At 36.2% G+C, this 27,979-nt stretch overlaps 1 protein-coding gene across 2 annotated transcripts in view; it reads right to left on the bottom strand.

The window, feature by feature from the left end:
* rab3c (RAB3C, member RAS oncogene family) overlaps nt 1-27,979 on the bottom strand; it is a 53,854-nt gene that overhangs the window by 14,089 nt on the left and 11,786 nt on the right. For both annotated transcript variants that reach the window (XM_006626811.3, XM_006626810.3), the window contains exon 3: nt 9,255-9,373. In XM_006626811.3, coding sequence (XP_006626874.1) covers nt 9,255-9,373 — 119 coding nt within the window. The remainder of the gene's footprint in view (nt 1-9,254; nt 9,374-27,979) is intronic.

Here is a 27,979-nt window from a genome sequence, read left to right as displayed (position 1 = left end):
TGTTTAAGTTGTTACCCTGGTGGTTATAAGACAAGAACATAATGAAAATAAACAGCCAAGGATTTTAAAGGGCATCAATCATGAAGCCTGTCAGCAATTGCAATAAACATTTGAAATGAACTACTGTTTAATCGGACACACAGAAATATACCTTTTTTGTAACTTTTTTGTAACTTTACACAGTATTTTTAGTGAGACATAAAGAAATCTGAATCATTTGTATTACTTAAGGAACAAGTCTCTCTTAAATTATTTTTTTTTACTTAATCTTTATTTCACTCTATTTCTGAAACAATTTTATAAACAAAGTTCTGGATAAATTACACCTTGGACAGTAGAAACTAGAATATTGCAATTGTTGATACACTATCACCTGGGATACTGTATGTTTCCCACTGATAGCTCCTGCTGTTTTGTTTAGCAGAGCATCTGTTTTTGGCTGCCCTTTACTTTTATTGTCATTAATGTTCAGTGCCTGTTGTATGTCATGCTGCTACTCAACTGATACATATTTCCATGTCAGGAACAGGTCCAACTTTTCTGCATCTAAGAAAGAAAGACACAACCGGAGTCCATATCTTCAAATACAGTATACTGTATGTTGAACATAAAGATCTACTTTTGTCCTGCTCCTCCTTTGTAGATTGCCTACAGTGTATAGTGAAACCATTAGGGTCTCATCACTCGACAGGGTCACCTGTATATTTTTAATTTTCCCATTCTAGGAGATTGCCTCTTTTCATTAGACAAGTTTGTTGCTACAGTAGCTTGGTTTGTATGGCTCAAGTACTCTGAAGGTGGTCTGTTACTTAATTAAAAAAACATCAGAGCAATAACAAAGAATCTTGTGTACAGAATACCCAATAATGAGTATGAATGGAAGCATGCTACAGGCTCCACAGGGGAAATGTTGTTTCTTTTCTTCTCTTTTCAGCATGGAATAAACCTTTACTTGTTCCTTTACATGCTACAACATATTATTGTTTTACTAGCTCTTTTCCCTGTAGAGATTAATTTCTGTGTATTTTATTTAATAAGAAGAAAAATTCCTTACATTTAAAAGGCGATTTTCTGGACACTCCACTCAAAGTGCTTTACAGGTAATGGGGACTCCCCTTCCACCACCACCAATGTGCAGCATCCACCTGGATGATCTGCCAGTACTCTCACCACACACCAGCTATTAGTGGGGAGGATAACTGAGTGATGAAGGCAATTCATAGATGGGGATTACTAGGAGGTCATGATTGATAAAGGCCAATGGGAAATTTGGCCAGGACGCCGGGGTAACACCTCTACTCTTTTTGAGAAACGCCCTGGGATTTTTAATGACCACAGAGAGTCAGGACCTCAGTTTTATGTCTCACCTGAAGGACGGCGCCTTTTTACAGCAAAGTGTCCCCGTCACTATACTGGGCCTTTAGGACCCACATGGACTGCAGGGTGAGCGCCCCCTGCTGGCCCCACTAACACCTCTTCCAGCAACCTTAGTTTTTCCCAGGAGGTCTCCGATCCAGGTACTGACCAGGCTCACACCTGTTTAGCTTCAGTGGCTTTTCAGTTGAGAGTTGCAGGGTGATATGGTCGTTGGGTGTATATCATTATCATTCTGTTAAACTAGTCATTTACTATCATGACACTCCTCATTGATCTTTTTCATACTATTGCATATTTTTGTGTTGTGAACCACAGCAGACGGAATAGCTTTTCCCCCTTAAATAAAAAAGAGTCCAGAATTTTACAGCAGTCCTGGTCTTATAGGGTTGTATTGGAAGGTTGTAGTAATTGTAAAACTGCACAAATAAATATTTGATATTGTAGATCATTTTTTCCATTAGATTTTTTCCTACTGGTGTATACCTGTCCCTTTCTACCATGCAGCACCTCTTTACCATGGGGCTACAGACTCTGCTGTACTTCTCACTCTGCTCTTCCATACCTGCCTGAGCAGATTCCTACCAAATTCCTTCAGATTAGTTAGCAGCAATAACAACATCCTGTAGGATGCGATTCTTAAAAACATGGAGTAAAAAATGCACTCAAGGTCAAATCTGCCCCATCATCACTTCCATATTCTGAGCCTTGAAACTGATACATTTCTTTGTTAATGAATGTGCATGGCATGGCTATGACAGCTGTCATAAAAAGTGGTTCTTCAGCATGATTTCCAGTAGCATGCAGCACAGGCATTACAAAACATTCTGGATATGGAATTTAGATTATTGGAGCACAGGAACTGATATTAAAGACAGTTTGTGCATTCATGATATAGTGCCATGACCATTGCCATATAATCCCATACTGTATATTCACATTTTGTCTGTGATTCATGATTGTAAAGCACGTGACTGTAAAGCACTTTGAGTGGAATCAAAATCAAAGAGAAGTATCTGATGACACTTTGTATTTTCTTTTTTATTGCTATTTTATTTTTCACTGACGTGATTGTGACGTGATCGAAACAATGTTTAGCATGGCAATAGTTGACATTTCCTTATGTACCGTATGTCATATCAAATGTTTAACATAGCTTTCAAAACTGTTTCATTATTGAACCTACTGAACCAAACCTACTGTAATGTTTATTTTTTCATCCATTTCAAAGTATTTCAAGCAGAAAGTATATGCAAAATAATGGAATAACTTGTTTTATTTGATGTTACCATTCTCACTAACAAGACAGCATCTTCCTTATCAACTCCGCATTTCATCTATTAAAGTTTTATGATTCAAGTAACCTTGGCAATTAAGAATGCTTTAAGCCCAGTATACTTTAGGTTAGGGGCATTGCAATCATTGATACCACACTGTTTTTTTCCTAACAGAACACAATGACTAGAAAGATTAAATTGCAGCTAGAAAAGAATCTAATTTTACCTACAAGACCGAATTTCATTACAATGCCTGCATTCTATTCTCATGCAGGGAAATCTATTTTGTGGATAATAGTCATAAAACAAGTAAAAGGTTAGATTTAAAAAAAAAACATTCTTATATAATGATTCCAGTATCTGGTGGTGGGGATGTGGAAAAGCAGGAAAAGCATTATAAGCTAACCGAATATGTTTCAGCACATGCCACTAAGTTCTAAGTATCACAATAAATTTGTTTTATTTTGATCCCTGGTATCCATAAACTGACCGTGTGGCAGGGTGAAGGGCTTTTATATTGGCTGTTAACTGTGAAAATCACAGTGAAGAGTATCAACTTGTTTTACGTGTTTCCGAAAATCAATTACATATTACAGTGCTCTTAAGGCTCATAGCACACAGAAACTCAACAGGTTCAGTATCACTCTACTTTTTATTTTGTTTAAAACCAAAGCTTTCACAAAAATATGCTGTATAACAATCCTTAAAGTTTTATCATATACTTACCGGATTGCAAAGACTTGGAAAACAACACACTAAAAAACAGAGGCAGTGTCTACTCACTGAGTAATAGAGGCACTGCTGATTCTTCTATAAAATTACCTCACTTCAGAAACTTCAAGCTTCCTTACCTTGTTCTGCAGCATAAAATCATTTAACTATAATCCTTTACTCAAATGTTTATATTACATGTGAAATATAAAAAAAACTGACAGCCAAGACTATCCACGCAAAAACAATACATTTACTCAGGTAGCATTGAATTATATATCTAAAAACATAACACCACACAGCGACAGAAAAACGGTTAAAGCATTTTAACAGGATTCCTTGTTAAGACTAATATTTTATTCAAAAACATGTTCATCTTAATCTTCCTCAAGGTTTAAGATAGGGCTCTATACACCAGCCCCAAGAGGTGCATAAGAGGTGCATTAAGTAGCTTTAGTCAAACCTCAAAGAATCCACAGTGAAAAATTAAGAACAGATTAAAGCACACACATGGTGCAATTAACCAATATGCAGATCATAACAGTTACATTAGAACCTTTAAGTTCATAAACTGAATGAATGTCTTTATGGACAGAACAGAAGTCAGCTGACTTAACAGAAGTCAATAATCATAACATGGTATGAAAAAGAAAAGAAAATGAAAAATATAACATTACAATGTAAATCTATAAAGATTTCTGGATTCTCCTCCTTTGCATGGTGAAACAAAATTGCCTTGATCCCAGCAGCAGAAACCGCTTTTAATGATTCGAAACAAGCTCTTTTGCAGGAAATTGCCATTGGATGGATTCCCTCAGACGGATCAACGTTTTTATGTCTGTATGTAAGTGAAAGAAATGGGTTCTGGGCTGCTGCGCTGGCGCAGGAGCATGGAGGTAGGCATGGCCCGGGGGGCTATTCAGGACCCCTCAGTGTGGTGGCAAAGGGGCGTGTTTAAGGGCTGTGCAGACTACCTGCTGTACAAGCTATGAATAATCTGGTGTTAGACAAGTAGGCTGAGCGCAAGGCGCTCATAGCTTGTAAATATGCTAAAGATCAAATTATAACTATTTATATGGACTCGCGGTATGTTTTTGGAGTCTGTTATGACTTTGGGATATTGGGGAAAAACAGGGACTTCCTGACAGCTACCGGGACTCCGGTTAAAAACGCTAAGCTAGTGTCAGAGTTATTGGAAACACAGCCCATTCTCTCCATATCACTCCAGAATATATCCTAGGGCTATTACCAAGACAGAACACTTCTTTGCTATAGCATTCCCTTGGTATGGTACTGGAAAATTAACAAGGGAACTCATTACCATGACAGCCTCATTGGAAACATTAGCTAACAAGACTTCAGACGGACTTAAGGCAGTAAAAGATGAAATGGTAGCCTTAAGGACGGTAGCCATGCAGAATAGGCTGGCTCTAGACTACAGTAGTTGTTAGCAGCTCAAGGAGGAACATGTGCCGCAATCGGAACATAATGTTGTACTTACATTCCGGATAATTCTGAGCACATTACAGACCTAGCACAGCATATCTATGATGAAGGACAAAAGTATCATAAATACAACCTCCATGACTAGAGGATAGCGAGCTGGCTAAAGCCTGTATTCAGGTCAAGGGGGGGCACGCTGATGCAATACGTACTAGTAGGATTGGTACTGATTCTACTAACTATTGTCATACTAACTTGTATTAAATCCCTCTACACTAAAGCTACTACTTCAGTCCTGACCACTCGTTTAGGACACCATAAAGAATCACGAAATTCACCCATAAAGAATTCATCAGAAATCACAGGATACATTTAGAAAACAATTGGCTAATTGCAATATTTCCTAAAGGGGGGACTGAGGGAATCAACTAAAAGTTTTAATAAAAGTTTGTATTATATCTTGTTAACTATGTATCTTTTTACTTTTATTTTATTAAATCCATCTCAGGATGTCTGGTCTCAAAAGATAACATAGTCACATGGGGTCTTTATGCATAGCTGCCATAGTTCTCAGGGAAATGACCGAGTGACCTCACCTAGAACAAATGGTCTATTCAGGAGATGGGCTACTTGTCGCCCACCTGGCAGTAAGAAAATATATGTACTGGTCAGCTTTCTAGAATGACCACATATACCCACAATGCAACCAGAGAGTCTTTTGAGTCTTGTGTACAAGAGCAAGACTCCCATATGCATATGAAATAAAGACAACTTTCAACACACAAACTCTCGGCTGATGCCCTTTGTTTGGCAGAACAATAGGAACAGCTACAAATGAGTGAAGGCCATTTGATCCATCCTGTTTTGTAGAAGAAGCTAACTGACTGTTTCTTGAGACAAGCTATGATTTTGGCTTTGATAGCATGGTTGGGTAGCTTTTTCCATACTTCCATAATCCTCTGCATGATAAAAGTGCCTACTATTCTTGCAATTCACTGCCACACTTGTAGCACACTTGTTTCCACTTGTGTCCTGATGTTTGTGCTTATTGGTGCTTATTCTGAAGGAGTCAGTTGTGTGACTTTTATCATTGCCTTTGAAGATTTTGCATAATTAAATCAGGTTCCCTCATTGTCTCATTGTCAAGACTACAAATATTCAGTGCATGACGTTCCCTTAACTCCAGGAAAGTGTCTATTTGTTCTTGGTTGAACTAAACAAAATAGGTGGACTGAATGTACTCCTTTCATATGTAACCCTTCTTACGTTGTTATGGCCTGGAGTGTTCCCATTTTACAGCAGGGGGTAGTTTTATTTTTTATTCAACGATATTACAACAGTGTGTATGCAGCATTTGAAATCATGACCTTGTTTCAGAAGCAAGAATGTACTCCACACTGAAGCCCCATTAGAATATTAACTGTATTACTTCTATCTTGCAAAACACATACTGTATAAGGTAAGATAACATGTTATAGTAGTAAGATAACACTTAATCCCACAAGCGAAGGATTGATTACCGTTTTTGGACAATAAGATTGATCAAGGTGGTTACTCTAGGCATCGGGTCTGCAACCCTCATCCTGGAGAGCTGCATTTTCAAATAGGTCATCCAAAGTCACCTGAGCAAAAACCGTTTTAATTAAGGGGGCACTGATGATTGAGGGCCAAAGGTTATTTTGTTTTGTGTTCCAAATCATCTTTAAGTTGTATAACTGAACACACCACCTGCTGGTTAAAACTGTTCCAGGCCTTTTAGATATTAATGATTTAAAAGCTGCCTACAGTATAAACTCTGCTAGACCAGGGCTATTCAGGACTACAGTTGGAGACTCCTACTCTAGAGTCATCAACTAATTTTAAAAAAGCCATTTCATGTGAATTAAAAAACACTGTGTAGTTGGTTTCACTGATTCAATAAAGACAACGAATGTCCGCTGTTATGTGTATTGATATGTTGCTTAGTAAACCATTATGAAATTTTAGTTTAAAAAAATTCTGGTATTGTAGGTCTGTCTGTTTACATTATTAGAACTGCCTAGAGAAATACCAGTTGCATTTAAGAAAAGACACTATACAGACCAGACCAGACATACATTTTATTTGTATTGTTTTGTATTTGTTTTTCTTCTGTTCTTACATTTACAGATTATACTTGCGAACACTGGATTGTAAACCATGTTACTGAAACTCCATGAATGCATGGTATTCTACCTTCACTGTGACGTCTCCTGTTTTAACCTGGATTTGATCTTAGGAAAAGCACTTCTGCAGTTAACTGATCTGTTTTATAATAAGGGGATATCACAAACGGGCTAGGCTCATAAAATTGAATTCTGCTCATTAGTGGTATGAAATGGGAGTAATGAAATCAAGATACAAATTTACATCTGCCAAGTCACCACCATGACATTAATGGCCTTTCTATGTCTTCTGAAAGTAATTAAAAACACACTGCAATTGTTATTGGTTTCTATACTCTTACTTTGCATTTTAATGCCCTAAATATATGTTATTACAGTTTCTGGAAAAAATGGGGGAAATTATATGCAGACATAACAAATGCATGAGAAAATCTCTTATAACTTTCTATAACAAGTTAACTTGTATCTAAAAATTCTCATTAGAGAATGGTCCTCTCATTAAAAGCATATCAACATTAAATACAGGACAGAATATGTGCTGAAGATATTTAGCTGATTCATAAGATAAATATCCATTGAAGAATTACCTTAAATGGTACAGGAAAAAGGACAACATTAAAAATGCAGCACACTGTATCATTTAAATACTTGGGAATCCAGTATTTTAGATCTATTTTTTCACAACTTAAGATTAACAGTGATTTGAATTCTGTATAGTATTCCATTCTAAATAAACTCAGGAACTTTTCAGCTTGCCCATTACGGTAGCATTATCTTTGCCTCATGTATTTATCACATCAACGTACTGTACAAAGACTCATGCAGGATATGTAAATGGTTACTGCATATACTGTATTTAGTTATATGAACACACTTCTGATATTCAGGGTATCTTTCAAGACAAGGGATGACACGACAAGATGATAAATTGTAAACACTTAACAAAATGTTTTCTCTATTAATACTCACCCTGTTATGTATTATACAAGCATGTACTACACTATATTTTGCTACACAATACAACACTATATCTCTACTTATAATATTTTTCATCTTTTGGGGACAACACCAAGAAAAAAAAAGATTTATTTTAAATATTGTTTATCTGTCCTCCTTTTTCTTTTTTTTTTACATGTGTTTCCCATACAGTGCCCTGCACTAATTAATGCCACTAATAAAATCAAGATAAAAATTTACATCTACCAAGTCACCACCACTACATTGATGGCCTTTCTTTGTCTTCTGACAGTAATTAAAAATACAGTATTCCAACCCATTCCATGCTTTCAAATTTTGTGATATTACAAAATGATGCATAAACGTTTTTAAAATATGTTTATTCAAATCCCGAATGCTCAGCCTGAAGCCTTGAAGGTAGATATGAAGGTCATATACTGTAAGTTACAGCAAATGTCAGCAAAATCTAATCCGAAAAAACTGAAATATGTTGACTGCACATCCAAACATTTTAGTTTTTTATTTTTCTTTGTGGTGTGATAATTTTCTTTTAAATTATCTATTCATTTCCTTCTTTTTTGTTTTCATGCTGTAAATGTGTGGGATAGGTTTTGTATATAAGAAATAATTGCTACTTCAAAGAATCATGACTGCAAGCTTGTCTGAATACTTTGCAAGTCTGAATACTTTGTACAGTATATACTATTTTTTTCTTTTTACCAAGTTACCTTCTTAACAGGCCTTTTTTCAAACATCTTTAAATCATTATTTTTGGCACAATACAGATACTCACACAAGAACATTTAGGTGTTATGGTAAGTACAGCAAATGTTCATTTCCACAGTCTCAAAAATGTTTTGCTTTTTAATTATTTTATCAATTCCAACACATCACTAATGACAACAATTATTCAGCTAAATTCCCCTATTATGGAGTTCTTGAATGAGAATAGGGAACTGGAGAAACACACAGCTTCTTCTGTCTTGCCAGTAGCCTCTTATCATGACCTAAAAGTGTGTAACTTGAGTATGACTGTCTTAGAGGATACACACTGTTACTGCCTAGTCATGCTTAGTCCTGCAGAGAATAATAATGAGTTACTGGAGCGACTTGTTAGCAGTTCTACAATGCAAGTTTGTTGAATTTATTTTGACTCCAAGAACCAAATGCTACAGATTTGATTTGGACAATATGATCTTGATACTGCTGTGTTCACTTACTCTGAAGCCCTTAATTTAATCAGATTTGATTATTGTTCTTGTTTTACTCTTTAGATTGGCATCCCTATTCTAAATTCTAAAGTGAAGTCCTTTGGTTTTATGATGACTGTAACAAGAGTTTTACTTACCAGTCTTGTACTGCACTAAATGATTCTTCATTGGTTATGTCGTACATCAAAATAAACCCCATTGCACCACGGTAGTATGCTGTTGTAATTGTTCTGTAACGCTCCTGTCCTGCTGTGTCCTACAAACAAAACATTGATGAGTTAATACAGTACGCTGCTTTACTTTTTTATTAAAAAAAAGATGCACAGCCTCAGCTTTTATTCAACAAAACATACCCATTAAAAATACAGAGCACAAGAAACAAAAAATAGTCATATTTTTTAAGATAAAAATATATACAATTTTCCTCTTAGAAAGAATGAAATATGTTGTGAAGGATAAAGGTTGACATTAATCAACATTCAACCAGTTATCTTGAATGCCTGTGCTTTCTTATTATTAATGAAACATATTTAGAATCAAACATCCCCTCATACTGTAATTATGAGAAATGTATTAAGATAAATTATAATTTTCAGATTTTCTGATTAATTGGCACTACAAAGGCTGTGTTTACTGGCATTTATCTCCAGCCAAGCTAGGCAGAATAAAAGCATAAAACTAGAACTTAAAATTGACCTATTCTTCTGCCAGGATGTTACCATAGCAATTTCACATCTCTTTGCTAAGCAGCACAGTGCCCAGACACTACTTAAAAATCACTGACCTTAAGACATCTCAGCTGCCATTTCATTTGGTAATGGAAATTTAGATTGTTGAACTTGATGTATTTACAATACATAGCTGAGCTAAAAGTACATACAATGTAAAACAAGATCGATTAATTATTCCCATGAAAGAGGAAGAGAATGTTTGTTTTGTCCTACTTTACAGTGTAAAAAAATGAGTATGTATTTTGTTGGCTCCATAAGACTCTATTATATTACAAGTATACAAATCAAGAGAAGACATACTAATGAAAAGTCAAAAACATAACAAGATAAATGCTAGATTGCAAGACACGCACTTTTCATTAGATAGTCTAGCCATGCTGTTAAGACTCGCATTAACTAATTGCTGCAGACTGCCAAAAATGTCAATTGTGAGCTGTCTAGGTTAAATACCCATATTTGGTGGTTCAAAAATATTTCAGGAACATTTTCTGCTGATAAAATAATTTTAATTGATTAATTAGTTAAAAAAGAGGACATTAGTTAATTCTGCATGCCTCAGGTTAATAATAATAAAAGGGTATCAATAACATCATGTTTAAAGAGTACACAAATACTGGCCTAATCAATATATTGCATTTATCTGCTGCATTTTAACACCAAAATCAGTCTTTGACATTTAATGTTACCCTTCAAGCATGAGTGGTTAATAGCAAAAATTAAATGTGGAAATGACATTTGATTCCTGTGATGAATAAGCCCATGATCACCACAACGTCATAGTTCTGGATAATACTGTGATAGAGCTATTGTTTGTTGACTGTACTCCATGTACTTCTGTCTTACTTGCCTTGAAGAGATACAGTAGGTTAAAGCTATAAAACAAGGAGAGCTGTAACAATTGCAGACCTGTTGCAATAATTCCAGGTTTATTGCTCCAGATAATTGTATTAAAAAAATATTAAACTACCAGATTCATAGCAACCAAACATAAAAGTTAAGCCTGTCTATTTAACTCTTTCCTAGGGTTAGAAATAAGGTTGCTATAGTATGAGACCTTGACTGAAACAATGTATTAGAAAGTATCCCTGTTGCTGTGAATTCTGTTCTGTGAAGTTTCATAGTTGGATATGTCTTTAAAGAGTGATTTAAGAAAAAAATTAATGAAGGTGGTAAAACAAATGAGAATGGATGAAATAAGTGCTGCATTTATTTGGTGTGGATTTTAATTAAAAGAATAAAAGTATAAACCTAGAGCTCTGTCAACAGAATATACAAAATCTCAGATTCGTACATACTTAAAAACAAAGGCAAGTTACAAGATTCATTAAGTGATTCCTGAACTGACCAGAACAACATTAATACTAAGAGTGGAGACATTAAGAGTACCATTTATTGTTGAAATTTAACATTATTTTTAAATTTACATATTGTTGTGAATAATGTGGAGGACAGAAAAGTTAGCACATTTTGCACTTCCCAGCTTGCTCACCTTACTGAGGATGTTTGGAACAATAGATATTGTTTTCATGTATTTACAGTATCTATCTGTCCTAGAACAATTAGGCAAACAGAAGGAAGTGGAATACATGTAGGTTATACCTAATAATTTACTCAGATAATTAACTTTACTAGGAGATCACTAGGATAACCATATTAAAGAACAGACATTCACAAATTTTACAAAATTCCAAATTAAGCATAAAATCTTTGTGAAAATACATTACAGTTGCCATGTTGTCCCAAACTCCTGTTCTTGCCACTGGGGAGAGCAAGAGTTTATGTGATTTGCGATGTGATGAAGCCCTTCCTGCTCACTAGTCACTGTAATGACTAATGTAATAAGAAGTACGTGTGAATAAGTACATGTTGTGCAGCAGACATTTCACTGCAGAACTTTTCCAACCTGATTTGCATGCAGAGTTAGCAAGTACTGTAAGTTGTATCTTGTTGGCAAAGTCAAGAGCAGTATTTCTATTAAATTAAAAGAGATGTACAGTATTCACAAGCCTGCTTGTTTACAATATAATAGGGTTGCTTTATCTCACCAGACGTTTGGTTGCCTCTTTCTAAAAATGTAGAATCTGAGATGAGCATACCTGGAAATGTAATCAATTTCATTATGTAAATTGCACATTATACGTCATTGTGTACATTTAACTTTCATTGTGAGTTGAAATGTACTCATGAATGCCAATTCATTCTAAAAATAAAAAAGTAGCATTACAGCTCTCCTTTAAATGCTGAGGTACAATAGTTTTAGTGAGTACACACATCAAAGCATTCTAGACGTACTGTACTCAAGCTTATTTAGAGCTTTACTGGTCACTCCAGTTAGTTGTTACCCTAATCTAATCTTGACTAAATAATGCCATGTATCAATATTTCAGCATCAGATGGACAACAGGTCAAGTGCCTTAAGCGAGCAATATTGTGCAGGTGATTAAAAGATACCCATGTGACATTCCAAACATGAGTATCAAATCACAATAGGATCAAAAACAATACCAAGGTTTCTTACATTCATCATGGTTTTAATTTCAGCATCATCAACACCAATGAAGCCACTAAATTTGCAAGCCTAATTGGGGATGTCTACAAGTGTAATCTCAGTGTTGTCAGGCAAATGTAAAGTGCAGAAAACACAAACATTTAGCACCTGAACTGGTGATAAACGTAAATCTGAGTGGCATCAGCATGGCAGTATAACACAAGTCCATGACATCAGTCCCAACACAGGCCCCTGAGGAACATTCTGAACAAGCAGGATAACACCAGATTTAAATCACCCAAGGTTTACAAAGTGACACCCTTTTGTAAAATGAAGCAAATCAAACAACAAAACAAAGATAAGTAAAAGTAATCAATTTTCATGGTTCAGAGTAAGATGCCATAATTGACAGTATCAAACGTTGCACTTTATGTAATTCTGAGATGATAATATTAAGTCATTCAGAGTCACAATGTATCAGTGAATCACTATCTTGAAAAGGAATCTTATTTTGTTAAACCCTAACCGTAAAGGTTCATAGAGCTCATTAGATGAAACATAACACTGACAATGAGCTGGTACTGTGCATTTCAGAATGTTTTCAAGAAAAAACTAATTGGAAATAGGATGGTAATTGTTAAGTAGGTGAGTATTTTGTTAAATCTTTTTATCAAAGGTGTTATATTTGAGCAGACTTTAAACCTACATGAGCAAGAACAGATTAAAGGGACTGATTGATGAGGTAGTAATAAATGGACATAATGCAGAGAAGCTAGATCTAAGTAGGGGTGTGGAAATAGGCTCCATTACACAAGTACTTGGTATCATTTTAGATACCAATTCACATATGTTGTGTCAACAACAGTAAAATGAGAGATTCTCAAATCTGTGAAAGCAGAAGAGGGCACAGTTGTCATGACTACAGGAGATGAGGTCAGCATCTGGTTATTAATGTTATGTTTTGTACTGTGAAAAAATGCATGAATGTGTTACATTGGTCAGTAGAGGGAGAAAAAGGAGACTTATTAACTGGTTCAAAAATTGTATTAATGGTGAAGAGACGTAGGTAGGAATACTGCAACAACTCTAAATTTGACTGGGAAAGGAGAAGGACGATGATGTTCAACATTATTCAGTAAAATCTTTTTTGTACTGTAATTTGCAGTGAAATAGCCAATACATTTAAACACTTTAGACGGACAGCAAAACCCCAGCAACCACTCTTTAATTTGTTGCTATACAGTAGCATCAAAATCTGTTAACTGTGGCCTATATTATGAAATGATCCATGTCAAAAAGATACTTTATTTTCAGTCACGGGGGTTGTGCAATGATAGTGACTCTCCCCTTATCAGGGAGAACCAGCAGGGAAATGGCTGCATCATGGGAAGCAAACAAATCCTCAAGAACGTTCAAGCAGAAACCAATTAGAAGTAGAAAGTCATGGTTCTCTAATGCTAATAATTAGATTGCATGCAGCCCCCTTTCTTTTATAGTCTACTGTACGTAGCTTGTGTTTAGACACAAAGTGAGGAGCTCAAGACCTCTAATTATTGAAAACAGAGCCGTTGATAAAGCTGCCCTGTGCCCTTCAAGGCAGTGGCTGTAAAGATAATAATAACTAACGAACGCTGATAGCATCTGAAAAAGCTTCCTGTGTCTCTTCACTTGTAATCAAAATCTACTTAAATTTGTTTTGAATTTGAAGGCTTGCAGTGACACTAAATTCTGCACCGCCACGCAAACCTGCCAGCTTTATGTCAAATGTGGTAGAATAATATTTTTTTTATTATTGTGTAATGCATCTCAGGAGGAAAGATTTAAAGATGTACTGTATCACTGAGAAGTAAATCGAATGCTTTAGCAATGGATTATTTATGAATACAATTACTGCTTTTCCTTTTAGGTATTGTTCTATATTTGAATAGATATTATTTTTGTTTTCTATAATTTAAATGTTATTTTTTTTTCTTTGATATCATTTAATCCATTGGTCGTCAGCTTTCACCTTTGTAAACTAAGTTTTTTATCAGAAATCTTTTGTTTCCCAGAACGTTAAAATAATATTTTGTAAATCAGAATACTGTACCAACCAAATTGTTGTAACAGAAGAGTTCTTGCCCTGGGATGAGAGTGTAAACAGTATTATTGTATTATTGTATGCATACAAGGGACACCTCAATAGTAGGGATGTTCAGGGAATACAAAGGAAGCAGTTACCTTTATACAGTTCGGTAACATCAAGATTTCCATGATTACAAGGAATTTGTCAGGGTGTATGGTTAAGATCATGGTCAGAACAATTAGCTATTAAGAGAAGTTGTAGTTAGCCGTCTGGCCAGAGTTCCAGAGGTCACAGTGCCTCCCTCCCTTACACGCTTGAGATGAGCTAAAGTTTCGGAGATAAAAAAATCTATAGGATTAACATCAAAATGCATTGTGATAATTAATGATATGGGAAAAGCATATTATTATATTTTAGGCTTATTATTATGGTTTTAAGTTCAAGACTTCAAGAGTAAAAAACGTAATACTGTATATACCTACTTCTATTTTTTTTAAATGGTGAAACAATACTTTAATGTCAACAAATATTCCAATTTCTATTTCTATAATTTTAATTGAAATAAACTCCCCTAGGATCTATTCCTAAAGAACAGGTAACAAGCATTGTGCAATTTGCCCCACCTTCCTTGTACAGCTGAGAGGTTCTAAATGATTTAAGAAAACCATAAACCCATTTCAGACCATTCCCTAGAGTGATCTTCAACAACACGGACGTCCAGATGTCCATGAATCTTTAAGTAAAAAGGCATTTCTATACTACATAAATGTTCCCTTACTTAATTTTTTCCTGTCTATGGTTCCTTGAATTATTATTGAACTTGAAGATATCCCCTAGATTTACTCGCTCAATACTTTTTAAATTTACATTAGATGTAGTCTCTCAAAAACCAAAGAATTAATCTCTCTCCTTTGTACAGTACTTTCTCTAAGGCAGCAATATCTGTTGGAGCATGGTGATCAAACTTTTTCTTGGGATTTTCTTATTGTTTTCTTATACAACATGATGGAAGGTGAACATACTGTACAGTAAATGTATCTTGCACATCTTGCTACTTCTTTTTCAATACCTCCATTTGATATTTAAAACCTGTATACTCACTACTTGCATGTGATATTTTACACTGAACCAGTTCAAATTTTGTTTTTGTTTCTCAAACATCTGTACAGGTCTGAATATTAACTATGGTGTCAGTTAATGAATATGCTGGAACTCATATTATTGTCATTATTTTAGAGTATTTATTTCACCTACAGTATGTAATACAACCCCCCATGTGAAATCGTGGATTTTTACTGGATTGTTAAAACCTGTAAAAAGTTGCAACAGGGGGAGAATTACAGTATGCCAGCAGGGCACATGGTTTCACATCAATGTTGGATTTTTAACAACTTTTGTTATATACTGAAAATACTGAAAATTGTTGTTCTGTAGATATAAATCCTGATGAGCGTGTGCTTGTACCTATAATAAAACAGTGTTTATGGCAAAGTGAATAGTCACATGGTGTGGCTGTTATCTTGTTTTTTAGTCTCCAGAATGAAAGATCACCACTTGTGGTTTCTGGGTCTCAGGGATCCTCTTATGTACTGTAAACCACTTTGACCTTCACAAGAAATGAAGCTTTCTGGATTTACTTTTAATGATGGTTTAAAATAAAACCACCCACTAAAATGATAGATACAATACAAGCTTTAGAAAGGATGGATACCATCCACACCTCTACATGTCTAACCACAACTGTAACTTCCCCAGTTTCTGATGTTAACCTTTCTTATCTCCTAAAATCCATGAAAACCTGAATTTTCTGTGAAGAGACAATTAGACTGCAGATGGGCCCTTTATGACCACTACTTTGTTCTAACTCATAGCCGAAATCCATCGGTCATTGTCTAATTCAAAATTCTGTGTGCACATTTACTTCAGTCACCCATCAAATCAGGTAAATGTCTGATTACAACCAGTCAGAGCCTAGTGGTCTTCTTTGCATTCACCTTCATCTTTTATTCTCGATAGCCATACAAATTCCAAGACATTTCAGAGATATTTGTATTATCCCTATATTGTGTGTACTGTGTTTATAGTACAGTAGTTCCTTTAAGTTAAGAAAACAGGCGATACCCTTGTCAGGTCAAATTGGTAGTGACAGGTCTTTATTTAGGATATGACAGTTGTGAGACAACTGGACATTATTTCTGTGCTGACCTTTAAATATACAGTTGTTTCAGATATACCTTTGTTCTAGAGCAGTGTTTCATTTCTTTATAAGGAAACACAGGAGGCTGTTCATTCCATGTCTAATTATATAAGCACCTACTGTAGAAATGGTATATTCTTTGCTTATAGTTTTGCCTGTCGCCTCTGATCACAGTATATAAAATAATTTTATATTAATGTACAACATTCTCTGCAAGCCAAGTAAAATGCTTAAGCTAATGTATCAGAAAAAATAGCTTATTATTTGACTTTTATGGATGCATTTTTGCCTCTTTACTATCATAAAACATTTTCAAATCAGCTTATTCTGAAGCTTTGCAGTGAAACCTATTTAGTGCCAAGCTTGGCTTTGAGATGTTGCAATATGTTTGTGTGGGACCAAATCTAATAAAGTTAATTTCCTTTAACTGGGCTCCCTTACAGGAAAGAGATCAATAAATATACATAAATTATAAAATTATTGTCAGTTAAATAAAAAGAGAACTGCTTCATTACTTTATCTCTCTTGTAGACCTATGTAGGGGCTATAGTGTATTTCTATACTTGGAAGCAGTCTAGGGTTTTTCTGTGTAATCAGGACATACTGAAGGCCTCTGAAACGCCTTGTTTGTAAATAGTGTAATCAGTATGTTGTATGTTTATGTTGTGTGCTGTTTAGTGGGTGAATACATTATCTGTTTAACCCATTGTGCCTTAATTATTATTCTTTTAACCAAAGCTGTGCCAGAGAACAAAGGACTCAGGTGCTTCTAATTATACCAACCACACATGTATATTTTTGGCAAAATCTAGTTGGCAGTTATGATTATTTATTTTAATTATCGATTCATTTGCTTGGCCTATTTCTGATATTCACCATTCTTGTAACCCCTTTTTGTAACAGTATCAAGTAAATTCTCGTGTAAACTAAGTATACTCTTGGGTAATATCCTCTCCAAACAAGCATGGCAAGATAGGCTCTTAATTAACCACAACAAACGTAAAGAATAAAAATAAGCAAACAATCAAAGGAAGCCACTGTTGTACCTTTGCTTCTTCTTTCATGTTAAACAATCTACTCAATTTTATCTGTTATTCTCACAGAAAGAATGTTTATTTGTAGGCTTATGTGCACTTTCAACTTCAAAAGGAACATTCTAATTGAAGCTTATTTCAGGAAGCTTATTTCACTAATCAATAAAACATTTTCTCTGGAAAATAATTACTGGACTAATAATTACTTAGTCCTAGTAATTACTGTCTATGTGCTACTATCTTTTAGATATACTGTACATGTCTATAATTATTATGTTTGGTTATTCATGAGCTTCCTTGAGAATAATTTAAAAATAAGCTATTTATAAGGAATGCACTTCCAGAAACATTTTATATTAATTCACAATGCTGTATATAACAAATTAAGCATGTTTATTTTAATGAAAAACTAGATTTTTTTAGTCGTCACGGCTGAATTGAAAAACCCTTCCATTTAGTTACTAGGACAAACAATGGAACCAAATCAACGATTGCAAATCTTTTGTGATAGTGTCATGCAAAAGGATAGTTGTGGCAGATTCAATTATGCAGAATGACCAGATGTATTATGAAAGCATAGCCCTTGCACCATATAGTTACTGTAATACCTATTAGAACTCATTACCCATAAGAACGAAGGTTCATTTAAAACCTCACAGAACAGCCTTTTGTTTTCAACTGCTGTAGTTTTAAAACTCTAAAAAGTTTTTTTTTTCAAATGTGACGGTTATTACATTAAATATCTAAGATTAATTTCTACATTTAATAATTTAATATTTAATATCACAGTTAATGGAGTTAATATAAGAGGAATCATTTTAAGAGGAAGGTTAGAGTCCTACCTCTCCCACTTCCACTCTCATATGTACTGTATATGAATATCGTACCCAGGACTAGACCATGGTTAGACACGTTAGTTTTACCCTACTGATGATGTGTTGTTGCAATGCTAATTCCTACACAGTACGAGAGGAACCACAGGTTTAGACATTGACTAAGGAGCCAATGGTGTGAAGGTTCCATCTGTGGGTTTATGACTGAACCCCCCCTCCTGCACCCATCCCACCACTCATTTGCAGCCAACCGTCTAGCTCACTCTCTATATAGTGAGGGAGGGCTTGACTAGGTTGCCATTCCCACACCTGGACAAGTCACACCAAATCCACTCAGCAGCTAGATCACCCTGCAACTCACAACTGGCAACCCACTGAAGCTAAGCAGGTTACCTAAGGTTGCTACTGGAAGAGGTGTTAGTGGGGCCAGCAGGGGGTGCTCACCCTCAATCTATGTGGGTCCTAATGCCCCAGTATAGTGACCGGGACACTATACTGTAAAAAGGCGCCGTCCTTAGGATGAGACATAAAATCAGGGGCCTAAATCTCTGTGGTTATTGAAACTCCCAGGGTGTTTTTTGAAAAGAGTAGGGGTGTAGCCCCGGCATCCAGGCCAAATTTCCCATTGGCCCTTACCAATCATGGCCTCCTAATAATCCCCATCTATGCAGTGGCTTCATCACTCTGTTCTCCTCCCCACTGATAGCTGTTGTTTGGTGAGCGTTCTGAGCGTCACATCATCTAGGCTGGGCTGCACATTGGTGGTGATGGAGGGGAGTCCCCATTACCTGTAAAACGCTTTGAATGTAGTGTCCAGAAAAGTGCTATATAAGTGTAAGCAATGATGATGATGATGATGATGATGATGATGATGATTATTATTATTATTGACAAACTGAATATTATCAATACTGAAATATTTTAAGAATCTCAAAGTGCTTCAGTCATGTCTGTCTTTTGCCACTTATTATTAAGTATGGTTTTGAGAAGCAGCACTCATGTATACAGTACTATGCAAATATGGACACTCATCACACATGCCTGGAAATAAGATGGAGAATAATAACCACCGAAGGAGATCGATTTTCCTAAACATTTCAAGTACAGATGACATTAGATAAAAACAAAATACATTAAGGTTAAAAAAAAGCCAGAAACCGCTTTCTGCAATTTCAAAAATGTAGATTTTTCCACACAATATTTGGCGTTCAGAGCCTGTGCTTAAAATAGATAGTTCCGCTGACCTTGACCCACAATTTAATTACAGCAAACTTTATTTCCTCTCTGTGCTGTGTATTTTATTTTACATCTAATTTAGCCTAAGTTACATCTATGTTGAAGTCACATGAAAGTGAATAAAAAATGATGTTGCTATCAGTTCTTTAATGCTGAGCTTGTACTCAGGTAATTAACTAAATGAAGGCCATGATTGTTAATCCACTTGCCTCTGCAGATGGGCATTTCAGCTGTCCGCCTGGCCAGAAGAGTCATGCATCTGGCCTTGCTCCAGAAACTCATCTCACAATTTGTAGCACAAGTGTATTGATTTCTGCCTTTGTAGTGTAGCCTAATAAATTAAACCCAGATAGTGAATAAGTCATTACGCAGTCATGGGCTAGTGCACCCCGAGTAAAACACAACCACACTGCAAAATGTGTCTTGCACTTACAGAAAGAAATGTAATTATAAAAAAGGAGATTAAAATGAACACACAACAGAACCAGTTCAACAACAGTGACTTATTGTGGGCCAATTTTAAAGAAAAAGATGGTTCTGTTGTGATGTTGTCCCATAAAAAGAGAAGCTAACTTAATATATTGGGGCAAATTATAGTGGAACTGGGTCCATTTCTGTGGCTCACACTGCAGGTCTCTGCAGTGATTAAACCAATCTATAATCACAGAGGTGCAGGAGTGGCTGAGATCCATCCGGAAATGCTGAAGGCGCTGGACATTGTTGGTATGTTGTGGTTAATGCACCTCTTTCAATGTTGCGTGGAAGGCAGGGACGGTACCTCTGAAATGGCAGACTGGGTTGGTTGTCCCGATTATCAAAAAGTGGGAACAGATGGTGTGCTCCAACTACTGAGGAATCACATTCCTCACCCTCCCAGGGAAAGCCTATGCCAGAGCTCAGGAGGAACAATGCTGACTTCATCCTGGTCATGGAACAGTAGACAAACTCTTTGCTCTTGCTCTTGCGTGAGGGAGTATAGGAGTTTGCCACTCCCGCCTACACTTGTTTTGTGGACTTGAAGAAGGCTTATGACCATGTAATAATAATAATAATAATAATAATAATAATTGCTTACACTTATATAGCGCTTTTCTGGACACTCCACTCAAAGCGCTTTACAGGTAATGGGGACTCCCCTCCACCACCACCAATGTGCAGCATCCACCTGGATGATGCGGCGGCAGCCATAGTGCACCAGAACGCTCACCACACATCAGCTATCAGTGGGGAGGGGAGCAGAGTAATGTAGCCAATTCATAGAGGGGGATTATTAGGAGGCCATGATTGGTAAGGGCCAATCTTTTCGAGAAACGCCCTGGGATTTTTAATGACCACAGAGAGTCAGGACCTCGGTTTTACATCTCATCTGAAAGACGGCGCCTTTTTACCATATAGTGTCCCCGTCACTATACTTGGGCATTAGGACCCACATGGACCGCAGGGTGAGCGCCCCCTGCTGGCCCCACTAACACCTCTTCCAGCAGCAACCTTAGTTTTTCCCAGGAGGTCTCCCATCCAGGTACTGACCAGGCTCACACCTGCTGAGCTTCAGTGGGCTGCCAGATGTGAGTTGCAGGGTGATATGGCTGCTGGCTGTACCCCCCGAGGTGTCTTGTGATAGGTGCTGCAAGAGTATGGGTTAAGAGTTTTGTACACATTCTCTTAGTTAAGTATGTTAAATTGAGTCTGTTCCAGGTGGACAAGGTTCCCACCAAGGGTGCAGCTTGTTTCCTCTCACAGGATATCAAAGGCATCGTGAGGTCATGATTTTCTCCTGGTAAAGAGTGAATTGTTTTCTCTGGATAATGGGGGAACAGTTTACCCAAGTGGAGGAGTTTAAGTAAACTCATAAAGGTACAAGGGAAATGGGAAAAAAAATTCTATAGCGGAGATTGTGGGAGCAAGAGAAGGGAATGTGGTTTCTCTGAAGGGCTGCTGGGCTGACTCCTCGTAACAGAGGGAGGAGCTTGGCAGCCTGAGCTGACCTCAGAGTAGAGTCACTACTCCTCTTAGTGGTGATTCAGGCATCTGGGAAGAAATTCTCCTGGGTGCCTCCTGTTGGTGGTTTCCTGGGCACAGCCCACTAGGAAGAAACCCCAGGGTATATCTAGGACATGCTGGAGGGACTGTACACTATCTCCCAGGTGGCCAGGGAATGCCCCAGGGGGAGTCTGAGACTGTTGCTGGTTAAAGGGAAGTCTGGTTCGCCCTGCTCAGCCTGTTACCACTGCGAACCTCACTAGCAATAAGTGATAAGTGAAAATGATACATGGATTTGACCATTTATAATATAAATATATGTATACCGTATATTATATAATTTTAACATACACATATAACATAAATTGCATGTAATAATAAATGTTTATTCTATAATTAGATTGCTTTAATTAATAATATATAGAACAAATACTGCTTTTAAAAATGAAAAATACAACTATGTGAAAAGCCTCTATGTTTTCAAATAAAATAGATGGGAAGAGACAGAACAGGTTTACCACCCAAAAGCTTTTTTTAATGGTGCATTTGTTTCAATAATAACACTAAGATACTAAAAAAATGTTATACAATAAGATAACATTATATACTATAATGCAGTGAGCCACCTCCAGGGCATCAAAACTGAACAAAGTCAAAGTTATAAGTAAAATGAAAAAAAAAATCTATAGCTGATGCACTGACGTATTGTTGAACAGACACAACATACAGTACGTAAAGTATACTGAATAATATTTGCCAGACACAGGGCTTATAAACAGGTAGTCTACTGTGAAAGTCACAAGCTAGTAACATACATGGCCACAGCTAAATGTGCTAAAAGATAAGCCTGTTGCATGTCTTGCACCTCGTCGCAGATGCCGAAGAATGTGCCATTTCACTGGTCTCTGAGCTCTAGATGCCACATTTCATCCCTGTTCATCCCAGAGATATTGAATGGAGCTCACATGTGGAGAGTACTGCATCCAAGACATGCTGTAACTCTACAGTATGTCCTCATTTCCAAAGAAAGCTGTTGTGACACATTGTCTTGCTGCAATTTACTGTCACATAAGAATAAGCAAGCAAATGGGCAGTGTCAAAGTCCAGCTCTCCAAACAGTTAAACATGCCACGTAATGGAATTGAAGCACATGCTCTGCGCAGTCTTCATGAGATTAAATGTGCCCTACTAAACGTTTGGTTAGTAGAAAATAAAACAACCACGTCTTTTTTCCATCGATAATTCAGAGGCTTTCATTCATTAAGACTTTTCAAAACCTTACAGAGACAGATATTTATTCTGAAAGCATGTAAATGACTATAGTTGCACACAGAGGTCTTTCAAATACTGTAACTGATGTTACAGTATTACAGTTTGTTCATCAACAAAACATGCAAATACAGTATGTGAATATTATCATTATCTACACTTTTTAACAGGAGTACTTTTCCACCCACTTTTTCACTAGCAGCACAAGTAAAGGTAATTTATTTTACTGTGTTGTGCAGGCCTGTTCTGAAAAGGAGCACTTTGATAGTAAGAAGCCAATATTACAATTTGGTAAGTAGAGACCAACAAAAATTGGATTTCATTTCTACTAAAACACATTTTAATTAGGTTAATTTTAAAACCTGTGATGGTACTGTATGTGAAATTTAGAAAGATACATTTTAAATGCCTATAATGAAATTGAAATTAATGACATTTCTCAAAACCCTTTCCTCCTGATGAACAATTGCTAAAGATTTGGATAGAATATTTTTAATCAGAAGTTAATATACAGTATAACATACTTTGATCCTTAAAATCCGTATTCAAACTCTAATATTAAAAGACTTAATTCTGAACCCATTTAAACGGTGCTCTAGAAAAAATAAACTTTTTTTAAAATTTAATTCTATAGCTTCCAATACTTAAAAGACAGCATGGGCTAATATGGTAATTGGTAGAACGAGAATACTGACGTGTTTAATTATATTTCCCTGGAAAGGCTAAAAAGACTAAACAGCCTCATGCATTTACAAGACAGATTGCACCATAAATTTTGACACACCTTTCATTACATGCTTTCGTTTGATATTCTTGAAGGTGATATGATTTTTAAAGGTTTATAAAATAATGTAAAACCTATACTAAAGAGATTAAAATAGCCAGTATTTTCAGAAGCTGTCGTTTTTTTTTCTCTGGTGTGGGCCACATTGGAGTTAAAGTACTGTACATGTCATTTGCATTCACCTTCAATTCTCTTAACTATATACATTAAAAATAAGAATGCAATGAATGAGCAGCTCTGACTCAATTACATGTACCATTTTTGTAAATATGTGCACTGTTTTTTAAAGTATATGAGTTTCAGCACATACGGTAAGGTGCCCATGTATTGTTTCAGAATGTCTTCAGGACACTTTCTACATTATTGCTAGTCAGCTTCTGTGCAGAGTACAGTAACCTCAGTGAGCTGTTATAGGTAAGTCTAGTCCTGTGCACATTTCCAGGCTCACTTTAGGAGACAATTAATCATCCTCAATGGCTTGATGCCAGATAGCTCTTGGCCAGCCTCTTGGGTGTCTGTAGGCCCCTGCCAAATCATATACCCCTTTGGTCCTTTGCTGTATCTGATCTGATACCATGACCTGATCAACAAAATCACTTGTTCTGATTCTCACACTGGAGCGCTGCCAGGGAGTGACTTATTTCCTGAGTACAAGTACAGAATGTGTCTCAGACAACACTGATCAAAAACATAAACCCTGTCATTCAGTGCCTTGTCATTGTCCATGTCTACAACACAAACAGCAAGCCTGGTAAACCTGGTAACTCTGGTAGATAGACCCTTGTACAGGTTTGTCTTAATTGCAGTAGTGCTGTCAGAATACTGTCAATTGTTTGCAAGCAATGGGAATTTCTCACTGTTTACTGACCATTTCATAGATAGACAAAACTAGACAAATAATTCTACAACTCCAACATCATGAAATAGGACATAGGTCAAGGGAGTTACTTGTTCAGATGAGAACTGGATTTTGGCTTTCAGTTGATAACCAGATCAAATGGAGTATCTTACCTAATCTTACCTCCATCATACAGTATACAGAAGTGCATGCAAGTATTCAGACCCCTACTATGGTGTTTTGTGATGCATACACATTCAAAATGATGCATACACATTCAAAATGATGCATACACATTAAAAAATCAATTTATTCAAAACATGAATGCGTAAACTGAAGACTTCTGAGAGTAAGATAAAAAAATTGGAATACAATGACTTCATTTGAATTCAACTTGTGAACTCTGTATTTGGTGGAAACACCTCGACAACTTCAACAGCATTCTTTCTGGGTAAGTCTATGCCAGCTTTGTACACTGGCTTGGTGCAATTTGGTGCAAAACCTCTCTCAAGTTGCTTGGGGAACACTTAAGGGGTAGGGGGTTAGTTTTAGGATTAGGAGTTTTCAATTTTTTCACAGATTTTATATAGGATTCAGGTCAGGGCTAAACCACTCAAATACTTTCACTTTCTAATTTTTAAGCCATTCCAGGCTCTGGTGTTGTGCTTTGGCTGAATGATAAATCTTTGTCCCAGTTTTTTCTGCCTAGTGATAGTAATAAATAATAAATTGTAGGCATATCATTTGATCTTTTTGATACTAATGGTATAACCACAGAATGTTTAAACTTCATGCATTGTATTTGTATTCTTCCTTTATAAAGCTAATAAAAGAATAAAAGGAGAATTTTAATTTCTTAACAATGTGGTCAGATAAAAAGAAGTATTTGTATGAGAAACACACTATGTTACCATGAACTTGCTGTATAAAATCCATTTCCTTTGACATAATAATTCAGAGACTGCTCTCATATTTGTATGATTGTATCCTCTCCATGTGCATGAATGAAGGACTCTGCCGAACCACACCTAACCTGAGTGAAGAATTTTCTTCGAAAGGATATTAAGAGGGTTTTACACAAGGATTTACTGTACATGTGCTTTGCTCTATTATCCTGTATGTCTTGACAAGCTTCCCAATCGCTGAGCAAAAGAACTACAACATAATGCTGCTTCCAACCTGCTCAGTAGTACTTAAGTTGTTGACTGAGTGATGCTCCATGTTGGGTTTGTGTCAGATGTACAGTAATGCTTTCGATATAGACCAGAGAGTTTCATTTTCTGTCCACAAAAAACACATATTTTGCCACATATTTGCAGGATCATTTAGATCATCATGGAATGATGTCTTTTTAGTTCCGAACCAGCTTCACTTATGGACTGACAAGGATATTTTTGACCATTTCTTCCATCTCAGCCATTGAACTCTGCAACTCTTTCAAAGTCACTGTTGGCCTCACAGTAGTACCCATAACCAGATTTGTCTCAGTTTGGAGGGCGATCCTAACCTAGGCTGCATTTTCATGCCTTGCACTATTTGATCTATTAGCACTAAGGACCTATTTCACCATTCTCCTATATGATATACTTCACAATGCTCAAAGAGATATTAAAGGTCATTTATTCACTTTGCCTTTATATAGCTTTATCCTGGATCTGCGTTATAAGGTGCTTGGTCTCCATAGTTACATTTTGTGCTTGAAATTCACTACCTGACTGAGGAGCCATATAGAGGGAGGTGTATTTAATTCTGAAATCATAACCTGTGCAATCATGACTGTTCCATTTTTCTTTCAGAGTAATTATCAATTTCTTTCTTTTTTTTACTTTGAATGTGTGGAAAAGGTTGTGTAATCAACATTAGCTGCTGTGTCATGACTGAAGACTTTAAAAAAACAAACTGTGAAAACTGTGCAATACTTTTCATGGTATGGCGTTGTAATTCTTAACATGTGATGTAATGCTACATATAGTACATCTAAGTAGCAAGGCCTCATCATCCACAAGTCAAGATTTACGACTTTCTCAAGGCTGCACTGAGAAAAACTTGATGGACAGTAAATTGCAATTGCAAATTAATAGGAAACAATATGAATTTACACCAGTGTTACAGAGTCTGATAACAGTATTTATGTCCACCACTTTAATGAGGTTCATACTCTTCTGTGTTATATTCAAGCTCGGTTGCAGTTGACATACTGTAAATACATTTAGAATAATTTATTTGTTCTACAACAAAAAAGAATAATGAGGCAAAAAGCTACAGTACAAATAAATATTTTATGCAGGATTACCTCTTTTTAATGATTCTCATCTATTCCACAGTACATCGTTTTCCTATGCTTGACAACATGCTATAGGAAAAAATATAAACCTTAAATTAAAAATATTTAAACTCTGTGTGTTTTCAAAGTGTGGCTTTATCCAGCCTGTGTGGCAGCAGCTATCAGAAGCTGAATTTAATCCAGGATTCAATTCATACCTTGTCTGTGCCTGCATAGCACACACATGAACTCTAACCCTTGCTACTGTATCTGCTACTCACGTTCACAGTGCAACAATATTTATGTATCTGTTATTTTACATTGATAATAGCCCATACACCATGCAACTTACCTACTGTTTTAGAAGGGTGAAATTACTATTTGCCTCAGTCTTCCCCGTTTGTTCATGTACTGAACATTTCTTTGTCGTTTAATAACAGGTATAATATTCATTTATTTAGCAGGCTGTTTATAATAACAGGTTTATTGTATTATGCCACATTCCAGCCTGTGTACTCCATAGGGCATTTACACATGGGCGTTTCTTCTCCCTACTGCTGGATCACAGCCTATGGACTCCAGCAGAATGTAAATAATTAGCCTTCATATTGTTCTTGACAGAACCAGGTCATTGATAACATTAGGCTTTTATGAAATTTCTGAACTAGCTATGTACTGCTAAAAATATTGTAAAATTATTTTTAGGAAAATATTATCAACTATCTGTTCTCATTTCTTACTCTGCTGTACTGACAATTCAGTAATCATTTAGCTTCAGAGAAAATGGCACAAGTAACCAAATTTATAACTGACTCCTCAAAATTTGCACAGCAGCTGCTGTATGCTTATAAACACATTGCTGTACAAGTACAGACTACCAGTACACATAAGATATACAGTATAGTACTGTATATTGTAGGTACCATTACTTTGTCAGGGAAGAACATTTTAGATCTCCCTTTCGTCACAACACACCCTGTTTTCAAAAAGGCCAAAGAAAAAAGTACTATAAAATTGCAGTGCATGTGAATGATGAAGAAGGAAGCAGGCTCTTCTTTCACAATGAAGGCCAAGGAGCTGATCTAAAAGCAAAGAGAAGTCTTCAATAATAATGTTCTTGCTAGCAATCTGTACTCACAATCTA

This window comes from Lepisosteus oculatus, chromosome 3, assembly GCF_040954835.1.
Source record: "Lepisosteus oculatus isolate fLepOcu1 chromosome 3, fLepOcu1.hap2, whole genome shotgun sequence".
Taxonomy (NCBI): domain Eukaryota; kingdom Metazoa; phylum Chordata; class Actinopteri; order Semionotiformes; family Lepisosteidae; genus Lepisosteus; species Lepisosteus oculatus.
The sequence above is the reverse complement of the archived record's forward strand: the minus strand, read 5'-3'. Positions and strand labels throughout refer to the sequence as shown.